This window comes from Opisthocomus hoazin, chromosome 10 (assembly GCF_030867145.1).
Source record: "Opisthocomus hoazin isolate bOpiHoa1 chromosome 10, bOpiHoa1.hap1, whole genome shotgun sequence".
Classification (NCBI taxonomy): Eukaryota; Metazoa; Chordata; class Aves; order Opisthocomiformes; family Opisthocomidae; genus Opisthocomus; species Opisthocomus hoazin.
Genome location: NC_134423.1, coordinates 20,935,007 through 20,955,631, shown reverse-complemented (window position 1 = coordinate 20,955,631; position 20,625 = coordinate 20,935,007). Strand labels below are relative to the sequence as shown.

At 40.1% G+C, this 20,625-nt stretch overlaps 1 protein-coding gene across 1 annotated transcript in view; it reads right to left on the bottom strand.

Moving 5' to 3' along the window:
• Window positions 1–2,275: 2,275 nt before the first annotated feature.
• The window catches only part of GALK2 (galactokinase 2), a 50,204-nt gene continuing 31,854 nt past the window's right edge, over window positions 2,276–20,625 (bottom strand). The window contains exons 8-10 of the mRNA XM_075432226.1: window positions 18,549–18,759; window positions 9,544–9,745; window positions 2,276–2,767 (exon numbers count right to left, since the gene is read on the bottom strand). Of these exons, the coding sequence (XP_075288341.1) occupies window positions 2,560–2,767; window positions 9,544–9,745; window positions 18,549–18,759 (621 nt within the window). The 3' untranslated portion in view covers window positions 2,276–2,559. The remainder of the gene's footprint in view (window positions 2,768–9,543; window positions 9,746–18,548; window positions 18,760–20,625) is intronic.

The following is a 20,625-nucleotide window of genomic DNA, read 5'->3' as shown; positions in this document are numbered from 1 at the left end:
AAAACTCCAAAACACAGATTTGTTCATTGTTTGTTTGTTTAAAAAGAAACATTTGCTTCCCATTGGTAGTCAGTAAATAGAAATGCCTGAGTGCCATTTTTATGTATACAGTTTGAATGGGTCTTTCAATGAAAGTTATGTCCCAATTTTATTTGCAGATTTCGGCAAAAGCATGGGAAAGACATTGAAGCTATAAAAATGGAAAGAAATTAATCAGAAGTTTAGAATGTTCAGTTTTATTCTTTTATAGTGTGCCAGTTTTCTGTTTTCCTTTTCTTTGTTCATAAGAATATCGTTTATAAGATTCATTGACAGAAAAATTTTGAAATGTACTGCAGCCCAAAAACTTGCCTCCATGTTTTTGGGAAGATGCCACAACTTTGTGTGTCATGCTCAACTTGTAAAGAAGAAAAAAAAAACACCCTAATATGTCTTTATTCTGCTCCTACCCTGGTTGGTGCTTCCAGGAATCCAGCTGAACTAAACTTCAATGCAAATATATTCATGAAAGGGTTGGTATGCCCTGTGTTGCACTCCCTTTTTGTGACAGGATAATGAACAGGAACTCATGGAATTAAACTGAACTAAACTATATTTAATAAGGCAGATGGTAACAAAGCCATGGCATTATTTTCTTTAAAGTATCTAAGGTTATCTTGGAGATTCTTGAAACTGTTTACCTACTGTTATCTGATTTTTCGAGTCCTATCTTTACAGGTTTAGTTGAATGTACAGCCTATCTGCTGTACATTACTAATGGGTTATGAGATACTGAATTTCCGTAGCTAGCCATAGCGAATGCTTTAAGATTAAACCTTTCTATAATTCTGCCTCTTGTTCTTGACTGTCTCCCCCACCGCTTGCTTTCCCCTTCTCAGATGCAGCCTTTTAACTGTCCTCCCTCCAACTCCCGTCTTTTCATCTCTCCCCATCAAGCCCAGACCCCATCATTTTCCCCTCTCAAGTACCTGATTTGCTTGATCTACAGCACTCTTTTATACTTTTCCTGGCTGTCAGAACACAGCAGTCTTCTCTAGTGATAGTATTGCCATTGTGTGTCCCCTCTGAGGTTCCTGAAAAGATCTGGCAGTTTGTGTTGGCTGCAGTTCATCTGCTCTGTTCAAATTTGGCAGAGTCCTCTCACAAAAGTAGTAGCCTCTAAGAATTTGGTTTTGGCCTGAATTAGCATGGGTAATGTACAGAGTATCTCTTCTGAGGGATCTCTAATTTGATGCAGACTTCTGGATGTTAACTTGTGCTTAGCATCACAGAAATGTGCACAGGGACTGATCGTGCTACGTCTTTCACGGCTGCAAGTGTTGCGACACTAGTGAAACTTCTCTTGAGTCTCCATGGTAGGCAGCGCAGCAGTGGAGGTTTGTGTGCTGTGAGAGGGAGGGCCCAGGAACCTGATCTTCCACTTGGAAGCCAAGTTTGGACACCTCTGGGGTACCTTTCTACAGTCACAGTCGTTCTTCCTGCTGAGGAGATGGTTGTAACCTGTGGACGCTGTACTTCTCCTGTGTTGCGGTTACAACCCTGAGATTGTCAGGACCATAAAGGGCGGGTCAGACAGGAGCTCGTCAATAATACGTCAATGACATTTACAATTGTTCTTACCTACTTACTTTTGATTAGTACAACTGTGTGAATTATCTCCCTAATTATTCTTTATAGGTTTTAATTGCTTTTTTACACGGTCCATGGATTATATTTAATCCTTTGTAACAGTGTTGCATAAAAATGCAAATGTTCTACCTTGCAGAAGCACAGCTAGGACTCAACTATTAGAATATGGCGTTTGGATAACTCAAACCAAACTCTGCGTCATTATTTGTTCATTCACCTGGGGGAGTTTGTTGTCACGCTGTACAGCTCACAGACAGCATTCAATTGTGTTGAAACTTTTGTAACAGGTCACCCTTGCACAAGGATACATAAGAAACATAGCTAGAAGGAAAGTTCTCCTGCTTAACACAATGGACTCGTAATGTTCTACTTGGCATGCAGATGCTCCTCCAATATTATCATTAATTACAACAGTAATAATCCCATTTGAGGAGAGTATAAAACTTCTAATGTTTAGCAAGGTCTTTCCAATTTTTTGAATGCTTCATCTTCATCTTCCATTTTCACAGGATACTCTAAACAGACAAACATCCAGCACCTGAAGATAATAAGCACTGAACAGCCCTGCAAACACTGCAAGGTTCTGACCCTACAATGAAGCAGCTCATTGCTCCATCTGGTATTACTCTTATGACAGCAAATGGAAAAGAGAGATCCACTGTAACAAAGCATCATCTTTATTTCAATTCAGTTTTCCTTGTCAATAGGCTTTTGTAAATCAATGTTTATACTGAAAAAATTTTAGTATGGAAAAAATAAAAGACTTTATAATCAAAGAGTTTTCTTCTAATCACTTCTTCAGAAATATATTTTGATAATAGCAACTGGTCATTACAATAAAAAAACAGAAAAGGCGTTCATTTACTGTGGCATGGGAAGTACTGCCAGTTCTAAATGCCCTACGTAGTTTCTTTAAAATTTTTACATTCTTTAGGCCTCAACAAAGACCAAAGCTCCCCTTCCAGGTCTGGTAGCAAACAGACTGTTATTCTCCAGTGCTAACCTTTGGGCATCGCTTTGGTAATAAGCTGCTTTTACATTTTTTAGGAAAGCATTCAGGTTGTCAGTAGGCACCATTGACACAGTGCAGCCACCCCATCCAGCTCCAGTCAGACGTGACCCGATGGCCCCAAATTGCCTAAAACAAAATAGCAGAAAAAAAATCATGTAAAATGAACCAAAAGGGGGTAATTTGTCATATGTAAAATTTCTATAGAAAATTTGTGAATGCTTTACTCAAAACACAGCTATGTCATCTGATTTTTCTGAAGTTCACTTGGTTGTACGCGACATTACAGCAATTTGCACTTACCATTTTGGACAAAAAAAAAAATGCTGCCGCTTTAAACTGCAATATAGTCATTTCTGTCAATTCCAAAGCCCCCCTCTCTGATAGTGCTTCAGCATCAGCTGTTCTAAGGATCACAGCACAGCTGAGATGAAGAAAGCAGGAGAAGAAAGGAATTGTGTTAACAACACTCATAAGGCATCAGAAGTGAAAACAGAAATATATGACCGAAATAACAAAAGAGGGTTCACAAACTCCTTGCACAGGATGCAGGCACGCAAGCCATTTTCTCATGTGGCAAAGACAAACAGCTCTATTCTTCCAGGAAAGAGCTAAAACATGGTGAGGATTCAGAGGGCTCGGCAGGACTGCTGAGTGTGCCAGTCAGGAAAAGGAGAGCTCAGAAACCCTTAAAAAGTCACAGAGGGTCACTGCACCCGAGCGTCTGTTTAGGCTGAGTGGACAGAGCTGCGTATCTCTCATTAGAGCAACCTCGTGAACTTCACAGATTTACAGCAGTAAAGGTAAAATAAGAATTTTGTTCCAAAAGAAAAAAATTCTCTTAATAAGGAGGGTGAATAGAAAGAACAATGACAAGTAAATGGCATCCAAAATATAAACCATTCCCAGCCTCAAGATACTGGCCTGCTAGAAATGTCCTACAGCAAATCCCATGCCATTACTGTGCAAGATTCAGATACCATCTCACTAGAATTTAGTAGAATTATTTTCATTAGTTTCCTACCTGTGTTCTTGATCTTTGCATAGATTCAGAAAAAGTAGGAAAATACCATGTAATAAATTTCTTTGGGGCTTTTCTAACCTAGTTGAACAGGATGCTTTAGAAAACTCATTTGAAATCTTATTCTCATGAGAGATCTAATCTGCTTTGCAAACAAATACTTTTGATATGTTTCCAATACCCATGTGTGGAGAGATTTACCAGTCCCGGAATGTGTCTGAGGGAGAGACAGCATCATGTGAACAACATACTGGAAAATGACAGCTCATTCCGAGCGGGCTGTGGTAACTTTTCATATGTGCATTTTATGTTAAATGAATCTGGTATACTGCTGGGTTAGTAGAGGTTTAGGTTGTATTTCAAGCAAGTACTTACATATGTGTTTGATTCTAAACATGCTTACATCTCTTCTTGAACAGAAACTCTTTCTTCAGTATGTCTGTGTGGTGCCACCCTTCATATTGACTCGATTTTATGTTCATTCTTTATTTCCTGTTGGTGTTTTATTTTACTTATTATTATTCCTGTAAGCCACTCATTCTCTGATGCAATTTTTGTAGTTTCTGGTCCATGGAGCAACCTCCTAAAATGAGCAGGATCCAATGCAGTCTCAACTGCAATCAGTAGGGAAATTCCCATCGACCTCATCAGGCCCAATCCACTTTTCAGCGTCTGCGCAATCAGCTGTCTGTACTCATCTGGTCTGTTACCTCAGACAGAACTTTGTATTTCAGATGGTGTCTGGCTTTTATTTTGGTAGGCAACTGAAATCCCTTCAGAATTGTTCTGAACCTTTTACTGATTTCATAATTCTCTGTGGTCATGCTCATGCCTCATTTTTACTGAGTCATTTTAAAATACTTAGTTGAAATAAAGCGTAATGTAGACAGAAAATATGCCTCTCTGACTCGAAGTCACTGTGTTTCAAAACACTGTGGCTAACAGTTTCAAATGCAGTGATACCATTAGACACTTTGGGCTTAAAGCTGAGGAACCTGGCGTTTTGATGGGCAGTGCTGTAACACCTGAAAATTAGGTACCTGATGTTACCAGAATTCAGCAGTGAGCACCTAATTCTGCATCTACTGGAGACGTGGTGCACAGGAGGTACCTAGATCAAACACAAGAAAGTTAACTTTGGAACAGGTCTGAAACTGTGTTTTTTGAGTCTTGATCAGCTCAGTCCTCAGCTAGACTCCTCTGGTGAAGTGGGATTCGTAGCCAGACGCTCTCTTCCTGTGCACTGGCATCTAAATCGTGCATTTATGAAGAGGAGACCAAGCAGACAATAATCTTGGGGACGGATCGCTCACCCACCCAGTGGGTGACGTGGATTTAACATGTGGGAAAGCACCCTCTGCACCGCCTGCGCTGTGCTGTGGCCGTGAGGACAAGTAATAGAGGGAGAGACAGGGCAGACAAGAAAGATAACGTATCTGTAGTTCAGTGCTGGGGGCATGCAGCTCCCCGCTGTGGGTTCTGGCCTTTGCTTCTTGAAGAGTTTACATATCTTGTTCCAGTATTCACTGGATAAAAAGAGAATCCTCTTATGAGGAAGGGGGTGTGTGTAAATGAGAGTCAAAACATGAGTACTGCAGCAAAGGAGAGAATAAAAAAATGGAAGTCCCATAGTCTGGTATGTGGAAGCGACAGATAAGACATTGCAGTACCTCATTTTAAAAGTAACTGTGCTGTAAGAGGTGAAAAAATCAGAGCAATAGTGTTAATTCCAAATACTCAAAATTATGAACCAACTATTCAGAAAGCATAGAGTTAACATGATGAGATTTAAATATGTCAAGGGGGATGGTGGGGTATTATGCTGTTTTTTGTAGCTTAGTGTGCACTTGAATAGCATCTTTAAACCTTGCTGGCTTTGAAAGAACTGCAAACTTCTTTTTGTGGGGTGGTTTTTTGTTTGTTTTGTTGAATGTTCAAATTGTGCCATGACTCCCAGCTTTGCAGCTTTAAGAAGATCAACAGTGATAAGAGTCTTGATAAAACACAGAGTTGTCTCAGCTACCATAATGCACTGGGACATAATGTACAAACTATCTTTTAAAAGTGATCCAAGAGGATTTGGCTATCTTCAACTGTAAGGAGCATGGCTGGTAACACAAAAAACATCAGGATTTATACCACCAAAAGATGGAGAATAAGGGAATTAAAGTTATTTGCAACACTCAAGGATTCTCAGAGATCTTCAAAAGCACTGAATGAATTCAGGAGTTTAGGTTTGATTTTTTTGTTCCTTAATTGTTTAGTAAATCTTCTGGGTTACTTTCAAGGACCAGCAGGTAAACCAGCTATTAGCAGCATGAGATAGGTTAGAGAAAGTACAAGTCTTCTGGCTTTGCAAAATGAAAAAAGCAACTGACCAACTAGTGGTTACAGTTTTCAGCACTACAAACCACAGCAAGTATGGATCCCTTTCTTTCTTGGCAGAGGTTGTACAGCAAAACATAAAGATCGAGACAAAACAGAAAACATCTGGATATGCAAATTATTCTTCACAGTTTAAACCTCAGAAGGAGAGAGCAGCAGTAGATGCGGGCAATTCTGTGGAATGTATTTTTGGAAAGGCTTTTTAAAGTTACAGGGCAGCTGTACATCATCGTAAGTAAAGAACGCAATTTATGTAGTTCCTGGCCATTTCTATAATCACAGCAGCCCAGTCTTCCCAGAGTGACCAGTGATTTTATGTCCCTCAGTTTTTTTAATGTACAACCTGAGAAAAATTAAGACTTTTTTCCCTGATAGTTTCCAAAAATTAGATGCTGGTTTAAGCTGCATTCATCTAGAACATTGATACAGTTTTAGAAATCTAATCACAGCATCAGAGAAAAAAAAGAATATCAGACTTCTAAAGAAGGAAGATAAATTTCTTAGACAATGCTCTCGATGGGACTAGACTGTAAAGAATAATGAACAAATAATTTACTTGTTTCTGTGCAACGAATGTAATAAAAACCCCCAGATGAAATAATTTTAATGTACCAGTTGGAAACTGTTTCACACAAATGGCACTCCACTGTGGCGCTTCGCTATGCTCATCGTACTAGCTGTGGGCTCAGCTGCTGGCAGGTTAGAAATCAGAAGTACCATGGACGCACATATCAGGTTTTTTCCTTCGCTATTTATATTTTGGTCCCTGGAACTAAAATGCTCTGCTTAATTTTAATTTAATTTAGTAAAATCCTAACTGTGTACTCCTTTCCTTTGGGTCCTGCGGCTGTGTCTATGCTACTGCCTGCAAGCCAGTGTCACGATACCCCAGCTCGCGCGGAACGCAGCAGTTCTCTAGCTGTGAAACACAGAGCTCAGCATAAATGAGAAGCAGAGAATTTCCATCCCCACGCTGAGCATCACGCTGCAGCAGACTGCTGCTAGCATCCATGCTAGCTCATGTAAACGTAGCCCAGGTAACTCCACATGGCAGTGCAGATCTTAGCTGTTTATACCTACTTGTTTTCTCCTGCTTGAAACAGGATAGTTTTCTCCCAGCATTTCTGAGAACAGGCCCTATCAGTACGATTCCAGCAGGGTACCCTAAGTGAAGACACTTCAAATGGCTCATCACTTCTGCGAAGTTTGGTCAGCAGATGCCACTGACTGAGGCATCAATGCTGGGTAGTTACTGTACCTAAAAATAATGTAGATGTTAAGCTTTAAGGCTTTTCCTTTGTCAATGGTGTCACAGAACAGGCAGTGCTGACACCCTGCGCTGGATCAAGACTTTGTAGCCCAAGGTTTTTGATAATTCAGTAGGGCATAGTTTCTGTCTTCAGCTGACTCTAGAGACAGTTCTTCCTTCTCACACACAGACCAGCAGTTCCCTTTGAGTAGCTGGGATGACCATGGTGGACTTGCCCCGCTTAGTGACTGTCGTAGCTTATTCTATTATGTGATCATTATGTGATACAATAAACTGAACGTAGCCTGTGAGTTATGTACTGGATTGGCTCCCAAGAGAAGGGAGAGAAATTGTATTGCTAAATTACTATCTGACTGTCCAATGGCTATCAGGGCTTTTCTGTGTTTCATCACAAAACAGCATGTGTATCCCATGTGCAGAATAATCTGCGAATGTCCAAAAGTCTTCTGTTCAGTTTTTAGGTTTGCGGTTTTCTGGCTCAGAGGCCATTCCATCTTGTTTGCAAAAGAAATCAGACTAATCTAAATAATCATCTCTATCATACTCTATCAATTTACAAACCTGGTAAATGAGTATTACAACTTACAAAATCCACATCAGTATATAAGTAAGAAAGCATATGGCAAATTGCATGTTTGTAAAATTCATACTTTTGTTATAAGCCAGACGAATTTATGAGTTAAAAAAAAAAAGGCCAGTTGCTGGTAAAGAATGGTAAAGAAGTATTTTTTATCTTCATATTGAAACTGTTTCTGTTTACTTCAAGACTGAAAGATATAGCAGGAGGATGGGATATGTTAAGAGTATTTGCTTCTAAAAGACAGTGAAACATTTCTCGGCCTCAGGCCTGCAAACATTTGCGGCACCCTGCATTTCCCCACTGGCAGGACAATAATGCTCTGGCTTAGGGCAGAGTTTCCTAACGTAGGCACATCCTTTTCCAAGGAGAAGCAGGAACCGTAACAGATGAGCAGAAGTATGCAGGTGCATCACCAGGAGCCACGATGAAGTGAAGGAGGGCAGCAGCCGGGGTAAGGTGGCTCGGGCAGAGGCCGGGATGGAGTAGTGGTGGGAAATCTTGGGTGGGCAGCTATTCATTCCCCCAAGCCACTGTTAAAATGATCACCAACCACTGAACTCCTTCTACAGGCACTGAATTTGGATCAAAGTTAGCAAAAGATGTCTGTCCCATGATTAAATGTACCAGAAAAATGGAAATTAAGAGAGTCTGACAGGTGTACATCCTTTCATGCTGGTCCTGTAGTATGGACAAAATACTACGCAGAATGCGAGCACTAGGTATTAATTTTTACTTTCTGTATTATTAACACATGGCTGTACCAGTTCTCACCATCCACTGGACCAGAGTTATGAGAATAAGAGCCTGCTACACACAACAACCTGTGATTTCCAGCTCACTTCACGCCATTTCTCAGACTCGGTTTATTCTGGCTAGAGAGTATGAAACTGGGGAGGAATAGAGTGAGATGAGAAGGGACAAAGTGACACTCGGGGAGTGTGTTCTGGAGTTGAGAAGGCTTATTTTATCACACCCAAACTACGCTAGGGAACCTGGCTAAAAGAAGGAGGCTGGGGCAGAGCAGGAGAGCGAAGAATGTAGGGAAAGCTCAAACACACAATGCAGAGAGGAGAAGCAGAGTCTTGGCCACTGTAAAAGATAACGCTCATCTTTTAAATAGTGAAATGCTGTCCAACCTATCTGACACTCTAGACAACATATTTTTTGAATCAAAAAAATGCAATAGCATTTCACAATATACCATTATGATTTGAAGGCAACCTAAGAATGTAGAACAGCTTGCTTATGCCCTGGAATTCCCATGGCGGCAGTTCTGAAATGGTTAAGAAATACACAAAAAGTAACAGAGTTCACACAGAACAACTAAGATGATGTTTTATGAAACCCAGTTATGACTTCTTCTGCAACTTAAGAATAGCCAACAGTCTAACGTAACACTTGTGATGATGAGTCAGTCCAAAAGCAAAGGCTGTAATAAAGCCATAAACTGCAGCTTTCATCTGAAAGTATTACACAGATGTCAGCAGGGAAACAATTGACCATGTAATGTCCCTGCAGGAGATTAATTTTGTAATAAGAGACAAGAATACTTTCATTTTAAAATTGCAATAGCCAACGATGTCATATTTTCTCATCAATCCAAACAACGTTCTCAACAGGCGATTACTCTTCCTTGTGGTCAGACTTACAGGCAGATGTCTACCAGCCGATCCAGTTCCGGACAGCTGCATTCATACATTTCCCTGCAGCTGATATAGCTCTGGTTCATCAACTCTCCCAGCAGCTGGATTGCATTGGCAGGTGCTTCATTGCATATCTTCTTAAATTCCAGCACTCTGGCAGCTTCGCTATACACATGCTTTGCACGCTGGTATAACTTGAAGGTGGAAACTAAACAAAATGAAAAAATATTAAGTGCTACAGTTATCCATTAACAGCCACCACAAAAGGAACATACAAAAACATAGCAGAATTATATGGTTTTTAGTACTTCATATTTTATATTAGAACTCTCTAGGCTAAAAGTCTTCTACAACAGCTCACCTACATCGTCTTTAAAAGCCCTAATGAAGTAGTATTTGGAGTTCATCAAAATATAGTGCACACATTTTTTTCATGCTGATAACTTCATGCACATGCTCTGGTTATTTGCTGTGTCACTGAACAGACCCAGTCTCCCCTTTTACTTTGCAGAGGCAAGCCACAAGTTCCAGAGTTTAGCAGCGACATGCATTAGGGCATTAATCTACAGCATTCAGCTTTCAAACACCAGCAACACCGAGTCAGGAGCACAGGAGAAAGGCACCCCGTGCCCTACATGCAGCCGTCGGCCAGCACCTGCTGGCCTGGGTGCTGTGTGTGGCTGCTCCAGGCCAGCTCGGCATCAGCTGGGGAACTGTACGGGTGGACCTTGTCTTGAAAAAAAACCAACCGCCAAACCACAAAAAACACCAACCACTTTTTTTTTTTTTTTGGAACTGAGATTAACATAAATGCTATCATCCATATTTCCTGGTGCGAAGGTAAGGAAGCGCTCCAAAGTATTTTCACAATGAGGCAGGCTCACCCTGACTGTAAATGCTACTAGATTAAAGGCACAATGAAGAGCACAGGTGCTTTCAAAAACAAACCCTGAAAACCAGAGTGGTGTGTGTTACCAGCCAGAGCACCCATGCTGCCTATGTGAAGAGATGTCAAGCCCAGACAGGTGCCGCTTAGTGCTGACCTAAGATCAAAGGCTAGTGCAAGGATTTTGGCTGTAATTTTTCTGTTGTGCCATGAAAAAGTAGCTCCTGTGGGAAGGGGGGTGGGGGGTGCTCAAACCTGTGAGACCTCCACCAAGCCTCAACAGAGGTCCATGAAGAGGAAGGGGATGGCTGTGGTGAAAGGCTCCTCAAGCTACTCCTGTTGACAGGAGGGTTTGGTCTGCAGTTGGTATCTGACAGTTGGTCTGTCTCTGCCAAGCTCATGTTGTAGTTCATTGTTTTTCCCTCCCAGTATAGTTCTGTTTGCTTTAATACCACAGCTACTATTAAAGAAGTATTGTTCACCAGAAGCATGTGTAACATAATTTATAATCAAATTGGTTTACTTGAGCTGTGTGGGTGGTAAATATTAGGTAAGTGGACTTTATTTTCTATATGGAGCACCTACTGCAATATGTTTCCTTATTTCATCACAACTCAAGCATACTCTTATTAGAGCACCTCAGAACATCCCTCATTTTCTTTCCACATCTAAATTCTCCATTAGAGCAAGGTCTCTCTCCTCATTTCTGATTCTGGTGTCTCTTGCTTTCTAAAATGGCTGATGAAACACTCAAAGAGAGGTAAAAGGAGAAGAGAGACAAGCCCTATATTCAAACCAGAACTCGCTATCTGACCCAGACACATGGAGTTCCTGCTTGGCTGTTCCGCGGAGACAGCCACGTTCTGGAACCATTTCTGATGATTTCAGCAATCTACATTCGCAAGTATATGCAGAAATCTTCCTTGAAAGACTGGAAATAAAATTATGTCCAGTATTACGTCTCTCATACACATACTCCAGATTGTAACTCTTACAGACTAGACTAAAGCTTCATCAGCGCCTGTATAATCCCTTTTTATTTCTCCAGAGTAAGTGCAAATCACAACTGTAAACGCTGAAAATACACTGCTGAGAGAGACCCAAGTAGTGTAAAATGATAGAGAAACATTGAACGTAGCAGTGTCCTGCTACTGGTGATACTGCTTCTGGTGACATTTATTTTGTAATTCAATACAGCTCGCTATTGAGAAACCCTGTGTTGCTGCCTTTGGAACAGGCTGCCTGAACGCATTTCAAACTCGAACAGAAAGAAGAAAATTGAGTGCCCCCCAAAAACATCATCTTAAGAGCATCATGTGGGAAGCGCATATCTTGGTTTCTCCTTTAGAGGTGTGTTTTACCCCACTGGATTTTGTTGCTGCTGGAGTTACCTGCACTGCGTTTTGCAGAGAGACGCCTCAGTATTTTTGAATGTTGAAGAAAGGCAGCCTGGCCTATTTTTAAGGATGGTTTCTCTTTAAATGTTCTTTTCTTACAAGCTATTGTTTTAGAGCAAGGAGATTTCTAAATGTGCATTCGTTTAGGGAATATCTAAAGTTGCGTGAGAGATTGCCATAGCTCACACTCTCTTGTAAATCACCATCGAACAGTAGTAACCCAAAGAAAGAACTGAAAACACGTCTGGTTTCAATTGTAAGGCAACAGACTTGCCAAAGGCTGTGATTGATTCGGAGACCACCCTTTGGTAGAGCAGTGCTCTACTGGCCAGATTACCTTAAAAATCTCTGGGGTTGTGTTGTGCTCGTCGTGTTATGAATTGGCAACCGGCATGGGCGCTCCGGCTGCTGGCTGCCAGCCAGAAGATCTGAGCTGTGTCCTTGACAGCATTCGCTCCCAGGAGAGTCCCTCTGTGTAGGGGAGAATTTGCTACCTTGACACTGGCTTTCTCTCGATGCGGAAGCAAGCCTTTCAGGCAGCTCTCAAGTGAGAAAGAGCGGCTGTACGTTATTTACAGACTCCTTTGTGGACATTTACCAAACTGGTGTCGGTTAAAGGCTGGTATCATTGCGTTGGCTATTGGTTGGTTATGGGCAGCATTTTATTTCAGAAAACTATGTTTGTGTTTAAAAATGTTTTTTTATAGTTTGCTTTTCCTCTCTGGCAGTGTACTGTTCAGGAAAAATTATCTTCAGGACAGCAAACACCTCTGTACTCTGTAAATCCTATTCTAAAATAATGAAATGATTCACACATCTTTGGCTTTCAACACCAAATACCTCTGGTAATAGAGAAACCCTCTTGCACCTCTTCTGTTTTGATGGGTAGTCCAACTAACCATCTCTGTATAATAAAAGATAGCAGAGCACACTATATTTCCGAAAATTACATCTATATTGGAATCTCCTTGCTACAGCACAGCCTGTATATTAGCTCCACGTAAATAAAATCCGAATTAATAGGACATGCCAAAGAGCTATGGAGGCTGTGATTTTTAGAAGAGTGCAGGAATGGATCAGAATCTGTGCACTTCATGCGGCCACATTTTTTACCATTAAAAAAGACTGATTTCCTAAGCCATACTCTGTCACAGTTAAAAGAAACAAAACCTAAGTGTGCATGACTGATTAGTTTCTATCCGAGCTAGGGCTGGAGTGCTCAGAAAGAGGAAAAACTGAAGCCCTCCAGGTAAACTTTCTGGAGTTGCACAGGACTGGGTTCTATGGTCTCACCCTCTGTGGTGCTCAAAGGAGAGCAAAAAAGCAGGGTTTAGGGAACTAATGGCAGATTCTTAAAAGCATGTGGCTCCTTAAATCCATTATAGCGAATGGAAATTAGGTACTTAATCTGACTGAAAATGTAAATATACTTTCCTAATCCAGTAAACTATAAAGGCCTGGTTTCTCCCGCTTAGATGTACTTCTGAATTAGGGGCACAGGTACCCTCAGCTCCATCTCCTGTCAGTGAAAAGGGCAGGCTGAGGAGTCGTTTATCCCACCCGAGACCCGAATTGCTCTGTGGTACCCATTTCTCTGGCAACTAGAGAGGAACCTAAAACCTCTGGTGCAATGAAACTAGCTGGCTGCCACGCTGACGTAAGAGCAGTTGTCTTGGCCATGTCTCAAGTAATGTTTCTTCTGCAAAGGGATCTGTGCAATATCACTTGTTTAAACTGATGTAGCACCAGTTGGACTGATGGAGATTTGTATCAGCTGAGGATCAGGTCTCTGACCAGAACCACGCTCTCAAAAACTGTTCTTTGAAAATCACTACACATTTCCTCTCTGCCACGTTCTGCGTAGCTCACTGCAGGAATGAACTGTTTGATTTTAGACCTAGACACACTCTCACAATCAGAATCTCAGGGTCTCTTTTGTCCCTTTCTGAAAAGACAGCACGGAGGTTGTGATTTTTTTTGCATGGCATCAGCTGCAAACAGAAGAAGCTTCTTGTGGATTCCAGTGAGGTTAAGCGATACCTTTTATGGATTGAAACAGACAGAGATCAGAAGAAATTAAAGCCAGCCTGAAAAGTCAAGATGAGACCAAAGAAAACTTTGAGGACAAGGAATCCTATACTCACGTCTGCTCTTAGCAACATTTTATCATTTAAGTTTTTAACATGTTTCACCTGTATTCAGCCTGCTATCAAAGCAGCTAATCCACCTTCCAGGTTATAGCTCCACTGTGTTTCTGAAGTTTCAAATAGGACACAGTGAATCTTCTTTAAGGAATCTCCTCCACTGTTAACTGCTTTGTATTACCAGTCCTTATCTGGTTTCCAGAGAATGTCAGCAACTCCTGCTGACCCTTTGTGGATTCTTTGCACCCTAGCTTTGCTCCTCTGCAGAGGATTTCTGGAATGTCATCCATGAACAGGTAGATTAAATTCACCTACAAACCACCAAATGCCCTTGAAAGAAATGGTGACGTTTTCCAGTGCACTAATAGCTCACGCTGCAGCAAGAACCTTCCAAGTTGTTATGACACAGTAGACTAACATTAATGAAAGTTTGTCCAAAATCCATACAAAGTCTTTTAAAAACAAACAAAAATCCTGGGTTATTAGTCTCCAACAACTGTGGGTTAATTAAATATAACAGAGAATTTTACTGTCGGTTTTCAACTATATCGTCCCATTTTTAATTTCAGCTTTACAAAAATTGTGCAAACCTGTCCACTCCATTTATGGGATTTTTTAATTTATAATCAAACGTTGTGGCTTCTCACCAACTCGTATTATTTGTTACAACTTCAGCTTCAGCAGATTCCTTTCTTTAGAAGCTTCCTGTACAATTCTATCCGACCTTTAGCTAAAGATCAACCTCGTCAGGCTATATATTTTTTTCTAGTTGCTTTGGCAGCTCCTTAAGATATGTTTCACTGTAGATTAATGAGCTACACATGGCTGATGGGACTGTTAAGAAATTTACAACAGGAAAAACTCACCGACACAAAATCATGTAGGGGACAGTTTCTACCACCATTACTCATAGAATAGTACCCTTCTCTGTTAGGCATCTTGCTGATTGAACATGATGAGGGTGAAGGTTTCTGGCTCATAACGTATATAAGAAAATGCTGCCAGATGGCTTTAATTTGAGCCAGATTGTGAACCCCCTACTCAAAGTGGGGAACAGTTACTCTACTGAGACTGCTCAAGTAACCGTTTGCAATCTGGCTTTCTGAAAATAAACCAGGGGACGAGTGATTGCTGGATTCAGTGACCCATTTAGCAGACACCTGCTTTGAGATTATGATAACTACTGGTTTAAAGTGATTTTTCCTCCAGAGGCATGCTAGCTTTAACAAGGCTGTTGCAACTAACCTAGAGCATTCAGTGCCTGGGCCTAACCTGTGGCACACCCCAAAGGCCTCCATCCTCCAGGTAGCTGTAAGGGATCTGCCTGGAGTGGCCACCTCTCTGGGGCTCATCCCAAGTAAACCAAGGTTTGGTGGAAGGGGATGGTACGTTCCCAAATTTCTCCATGACATGGACCAGGCTGAGGCTGGAGTAGGCACCTGGGCCCTCAAGCTGGGAAGCACTCTGAGGTCTACCAGTTTGGAGGTAACTTCTGTTCATGTGAGACAAGGGCACTCTGCTACTGCACAGGACAAAGCTTTATGTATCCCAGAGCAGCCTGACAGAACATCCAAGCACCCACCTTCACGTATGCCCATCTGTGCAAATAAAGTTGAAACTGTTCTTGCACTGAGATCACCATTAATACAAATTACTTGGCAGTGGGAATGAAAGGCTATTCAAGCAGCACTCACTGAAGCTACAGCAGAGATTTAGAATTCTCTTTCCAGGGGACAAATAGGAGGGCAGTCAAACAGTGAAATCCACACAGCAAATGGATGCCTGCTCCTCCCATGGCAATTTCATTCTCAGGTTTAAATGTCAAAACTAGATTACAATTTTATACATAAAAGGGAAAAATGAGTTTAAAGCCACCTCATTTAAGAAGGAAAAAAACTATTTCATGGTTAAAGGAATACACTGTTTTACAGAAGAATATCCTTTTGTGGTGAAGCTTATAAATACTTGATGTCCCACAATCCCCGCACACTAAATGTTCTGTGGAGCATCCAAGTCCACGCCAAAATTATGGCATAGTGCACCTTACAAAATAATAAATATTACTTTTTCTAGAGATGTTCAGAAGCCACAAGTGCAATCCGCATGTAAACATTTGCAAGGGGGATTTAAACTCAGGATTTTGATTTGGCCAAGGAACAACTGCAAGAAGTTGAGAGAGGCTTTATGCACCCTCCGTACTTCTCCAAACCTGGGAACAAGTGGGCTGTACAGTGGGGAACTGCAGAAATCCTCGAGCACCCGCCTATAAAAGGGATGCAAAGTTGCTATGCGCTTCCACACCTGGCCTGGTACTTGCCCAAAGCCTGCCCATACCATTTTTCTTTGGAATGTGGTGTTTTTATCTGATCAGTCTTACACACTTATAAAATTTTATGTAGATACATAGTACCCTCACTGGAGGAGTGGAGGAGAGGGAAGCTAGACTTAAGACTACAATAATATTTACCTAGCACTTTCAGATCCTTAAACATGAGATACAATGCCAGTACCAAACATCAACAGTAACTATCACTGGGCTTTGAATAATACAAAAAATTAAAACTACTGACAATTTCTGTTCAGCCACAGAGAAAACTCAGAATCCAGTAAATGATCTGAACAGCAATTCTCATGCAAATAGTTTACCCTTAACATTATAATGTTTTATGAGAGAAGTTGGTAAAATGTGTACAAAGGAAGAAAGATACCCTAAATGTTATGGTTCCTTCTTCACGTTGAACAAAAAAGTTCAACAACATTCTGAAATTCTCTGCAGAGATTACTTATTTTTCAGCATGTTTTCTCTCACATGAAGAAGCCAGGCTTTGTCATTAAAAATATAGTGGGAAAGTAGAGGGGAAGTAAGAAAAATACTTTTGTTAAACAGCCTCTGGTTTTCCAAAGCCATCATAAAATGTAATTTGTTTAGTGTGTAACAAAAACAAACAGTGGATTTAGATTCCTTCTTTCTGTGTCTGTTTTATTTCTTCTTTGCATATAGTTTTACAGAAATCTGTTATTTAATTTTATATTGTACATGCAAAGAGCCTTTCAGCATAACCCATTTTAATTGGCCTTATCAAATGAAATCATGGTCTTGCAAGTTTAAGAGATTCTGTTCCGCAAACATCTGCAAACGCTATTCAGAGCCACAGTATAAAATTTCCTTTTGAGTTTCTTCTATAGCTTTCATGTAAAATTTTTTATCCAGACTTTCATTTTTGAAAACAAATCAAAATAACCTGTATAAACAATTTAATTCTACGAACTGTAGAATTTTGCTTTATAAACCAGGTATAAGGAGTATAAATATCTGAAAGTTAATAGTCTTGTATTGCTTCATGAAGGGGACAGAGTGAAAGATTTACAACCTTGTAGTTTCCCATGAAAAAGTTGCGGAGTGTAGGTACATGGTTCAGTATATTTCTCACATACATGCAGCACAGAGTTATCACAACTCTTTCTACGGTGATAAAGAGTTGGATTAAGATATCATATTCCATGCTGGTCCCCTCTGGCAGTGTAATTGGAAAATAACACAGTTTCATACTCTCTGATACCACTGGGGTACAAAACAGGTTCTAGATTCAGGACCTGGTCCTCAGTCAATATATGAAGTTTACAATCATTCCAGATACATGGATTATTTAAATATAAGCATCAGTATACATAGATATGTTACTGATTTATGTACATCAAATATATATGTCCCTGAATGCAGTCTTGGGAAGGACTGGCAAGGATACAATTCACCTACAAAACAGAAGTATTAAGGCCACAGAATGGGAACAAGGGATTAAGGATTTTTTTTAAGTTCTTACAGAAAGATTCTGATCTCAGTTGGGAACCTGTAATAAATGCAAATTAATTATTTCATACATGCTTGATTAGTCAGTATTATTAGCAACCCTACTCTATGCATCCAGGATCCATTCCATGTGTGCCAATGCTCATGACTACATGGTATAATCATAAGCAATGATACATGGAAATACTTTAAACAGTAAATTGTTCACCTCCACCAACATTTTCCTAAAAGAAAAAAAAAATAACGATAGCGACAGAAATTTCTTTCTCAGGAGAGACCTAGATGACTTGCTGCCTGGTGCATGTTTTATGAAGTGATCATGTATTTATCAATTCAAAAACAGAAACACAAGCTCTACCTATGCTGGTCTTTAACACCGGTTAAGGGAGAGCAAACAGGATTCATTTTAACGATGCTGTAATCATCCAAAATGTTTGGGTTTGTAAGAGCTATTGTCTAAAAAGGAAGCCTAGTTGAGGCTTTTCCCTAAAATAAAACCTGAGTTATTTGGAGATGACTCTAAAACAGCACAGGTTAATCTAAAATAGTAAGTGATCTGCTACCTCTACCATTTTAGAAACAGTTCAATCAACTTGAGAGTTTTGCTCTGTTTTAAGTTAAAAGTTAGAATGAAAATTGTGGCATCTGTTCACTTGCCACCCAAGATTCTGGGGAAGTATTCTGGCAAGACTTCCACTTGCACTACTTATTAAAACATAAACTTTTATATAATACAAACATTGTACACTGAAAACCACTGTTTCATATATGCTTACCATCTTGCATGTTTTGACTAAGGATCTGAGAGCGGAGCTCCTCCAGGCTAATTCCCAGGCATTTACAAATTTCCTCTGTGCTGTAAGGCTCAGGATGTAATACCTCCTCGACAATGGTCAGCATTTCCTCCAGGCTAACTCCCAGATTCGTTTGCACATCATGGAGTCTCAACATTTTTTTCCAGTCCAAGCCTTTTGACTTTGAGAGAAGCTAAAATTCAGAAAACAAAAGAGAAAATCTTGTGCCTTCCTGTTTAAAACTATTTCATTGTCCATAAGCACCTTTAAGACCCATTTGCTCTTTTCACTTCTTAATTGGGAACCATCAGAAGCTGCTTTCTATCAGTACTCAGCAGATAATAATTATATTTATTTATAAATGGTCTGTGAATGACAGATATTCTTCCCCCAGATCAGATATTGTCTGTAAAAGACCTACTGGCATTATTTGTGTGGTATCAAATTGGTGATTTACCCTTTTCCATGGATGTTACTTCAAGCACTTATTAACCTTTACAACTACATTCAGACAATTGCTTACACAAATGCTACGATACTGTAACACTACATGTCCCCAAGAAGTCTGGTTCTGTACTGTCACAATTTACTAACATTTCGAACAGTCTGACTTTTCCAATATGCTCCTGGAGTTTTCTGATGAACATTTGAGGTTGCCGTTAATACCCTTTCTCATAATAGCCTTAAAAATCTAAAAGCAGGCATACGATTTGTGCAGGAGAATTAACTGTAACCTTTCTCAACCTCTACAGTAAATTTTAGTTATGTTCTTTTAACAACCAATTTAAAGGAAGTTTTGAGCCTTATGGGAAGGTAACAATGTGTTAGTCAGAAACTGCTCCATTCCTATATGATTGCTATGATGCTAATTAGTTATAGATATATCTGGTTTCCCCACTCCTGACAATGATGTCATGCTTTGTGTATCTTCGTGATGTTTTGGCAATTGACAGTAGTTACTTCAGCTACCAGAATCCTAAAAGGAAATATGTCAGAGGCTTTTCTCTGGAAGGTTGCTACATGTGTTGATGCTCTTATGTGTCTAATGAAAATGGCTGAGTAAAGCAGCTTTCCTTATAAGATGGAACATTTTTAATGTTATTAATCACAGAATAACATTGAGCTATCATTGTGGGATCCTACTGACATACCACCTTTAACTTCAACAGATTACTACAGGGTAAGACACAGATTATCAGGTACATGCCAATGCCGTTTTACTGTACTCGTAAGCACACGGCTTAACTCCAATTCTTCACCATTTACATTGAGATTAAAGCTTCCACCTATGCCAGAACAGGCTGCATGTTTGCGGAGAGCTTAAACGAGTGCAGCAAGACCAGGGAACGAAATCCTTTTCCTATTCAAACCAGCACTAAAGCCTCTCATCGACAGGGCCAAGATTTCACCCTCTGTGTTTTGTTTTTCTTTTCAACAAACACTGGTTTTGAGTGAGATTGGTTTGAAATCATTTACATCTCAATTCAGCTACACTGTTTAACTTCTTGGGTTAAAAAATCACGGGATTTACATACATGTCTGAAAGCTATGTGCTTTGCTTTGTGCAAAGTTAGAGCATGAAATTTAAGAAGAATATATGCTATAGATTCTCACCCTCCTGGTCCCCTCCAACAGTGCTTTTGCAGGGGCTTCTCCAGTTTTGCTTTATTACAGTATATAAAAATTAACTACTTTTGGTGCCATCTAGTGACTTGCTAAGATTTATGTGAGGCTTACGAGAGCAGAACAAACAAAATCCAATCCAAATCATATGACTGTCATCATCTAAAACAGTTTTGTATGTTCAGTGGTAGAGAAAGAAGCAGCACAGTCTAGTGGCTAATGCAGAAATCAGGGTGAAAAAAATTTCTTGTAGAAGACCTTTTAAGTCACTTCTGGCCTGCTTTTCAAAGGCTCTGAGTACCTAGAACTCCACAGCCTTTATGAAATTGTATTTTAGATTACTTATTGATAAGTTAGAATAACAAATATTGCTTCATTTGTTTTACTTAAATTCTCAGTATCTCTTATGTTGGTGCATGTTTGTGATGTGTTCTTA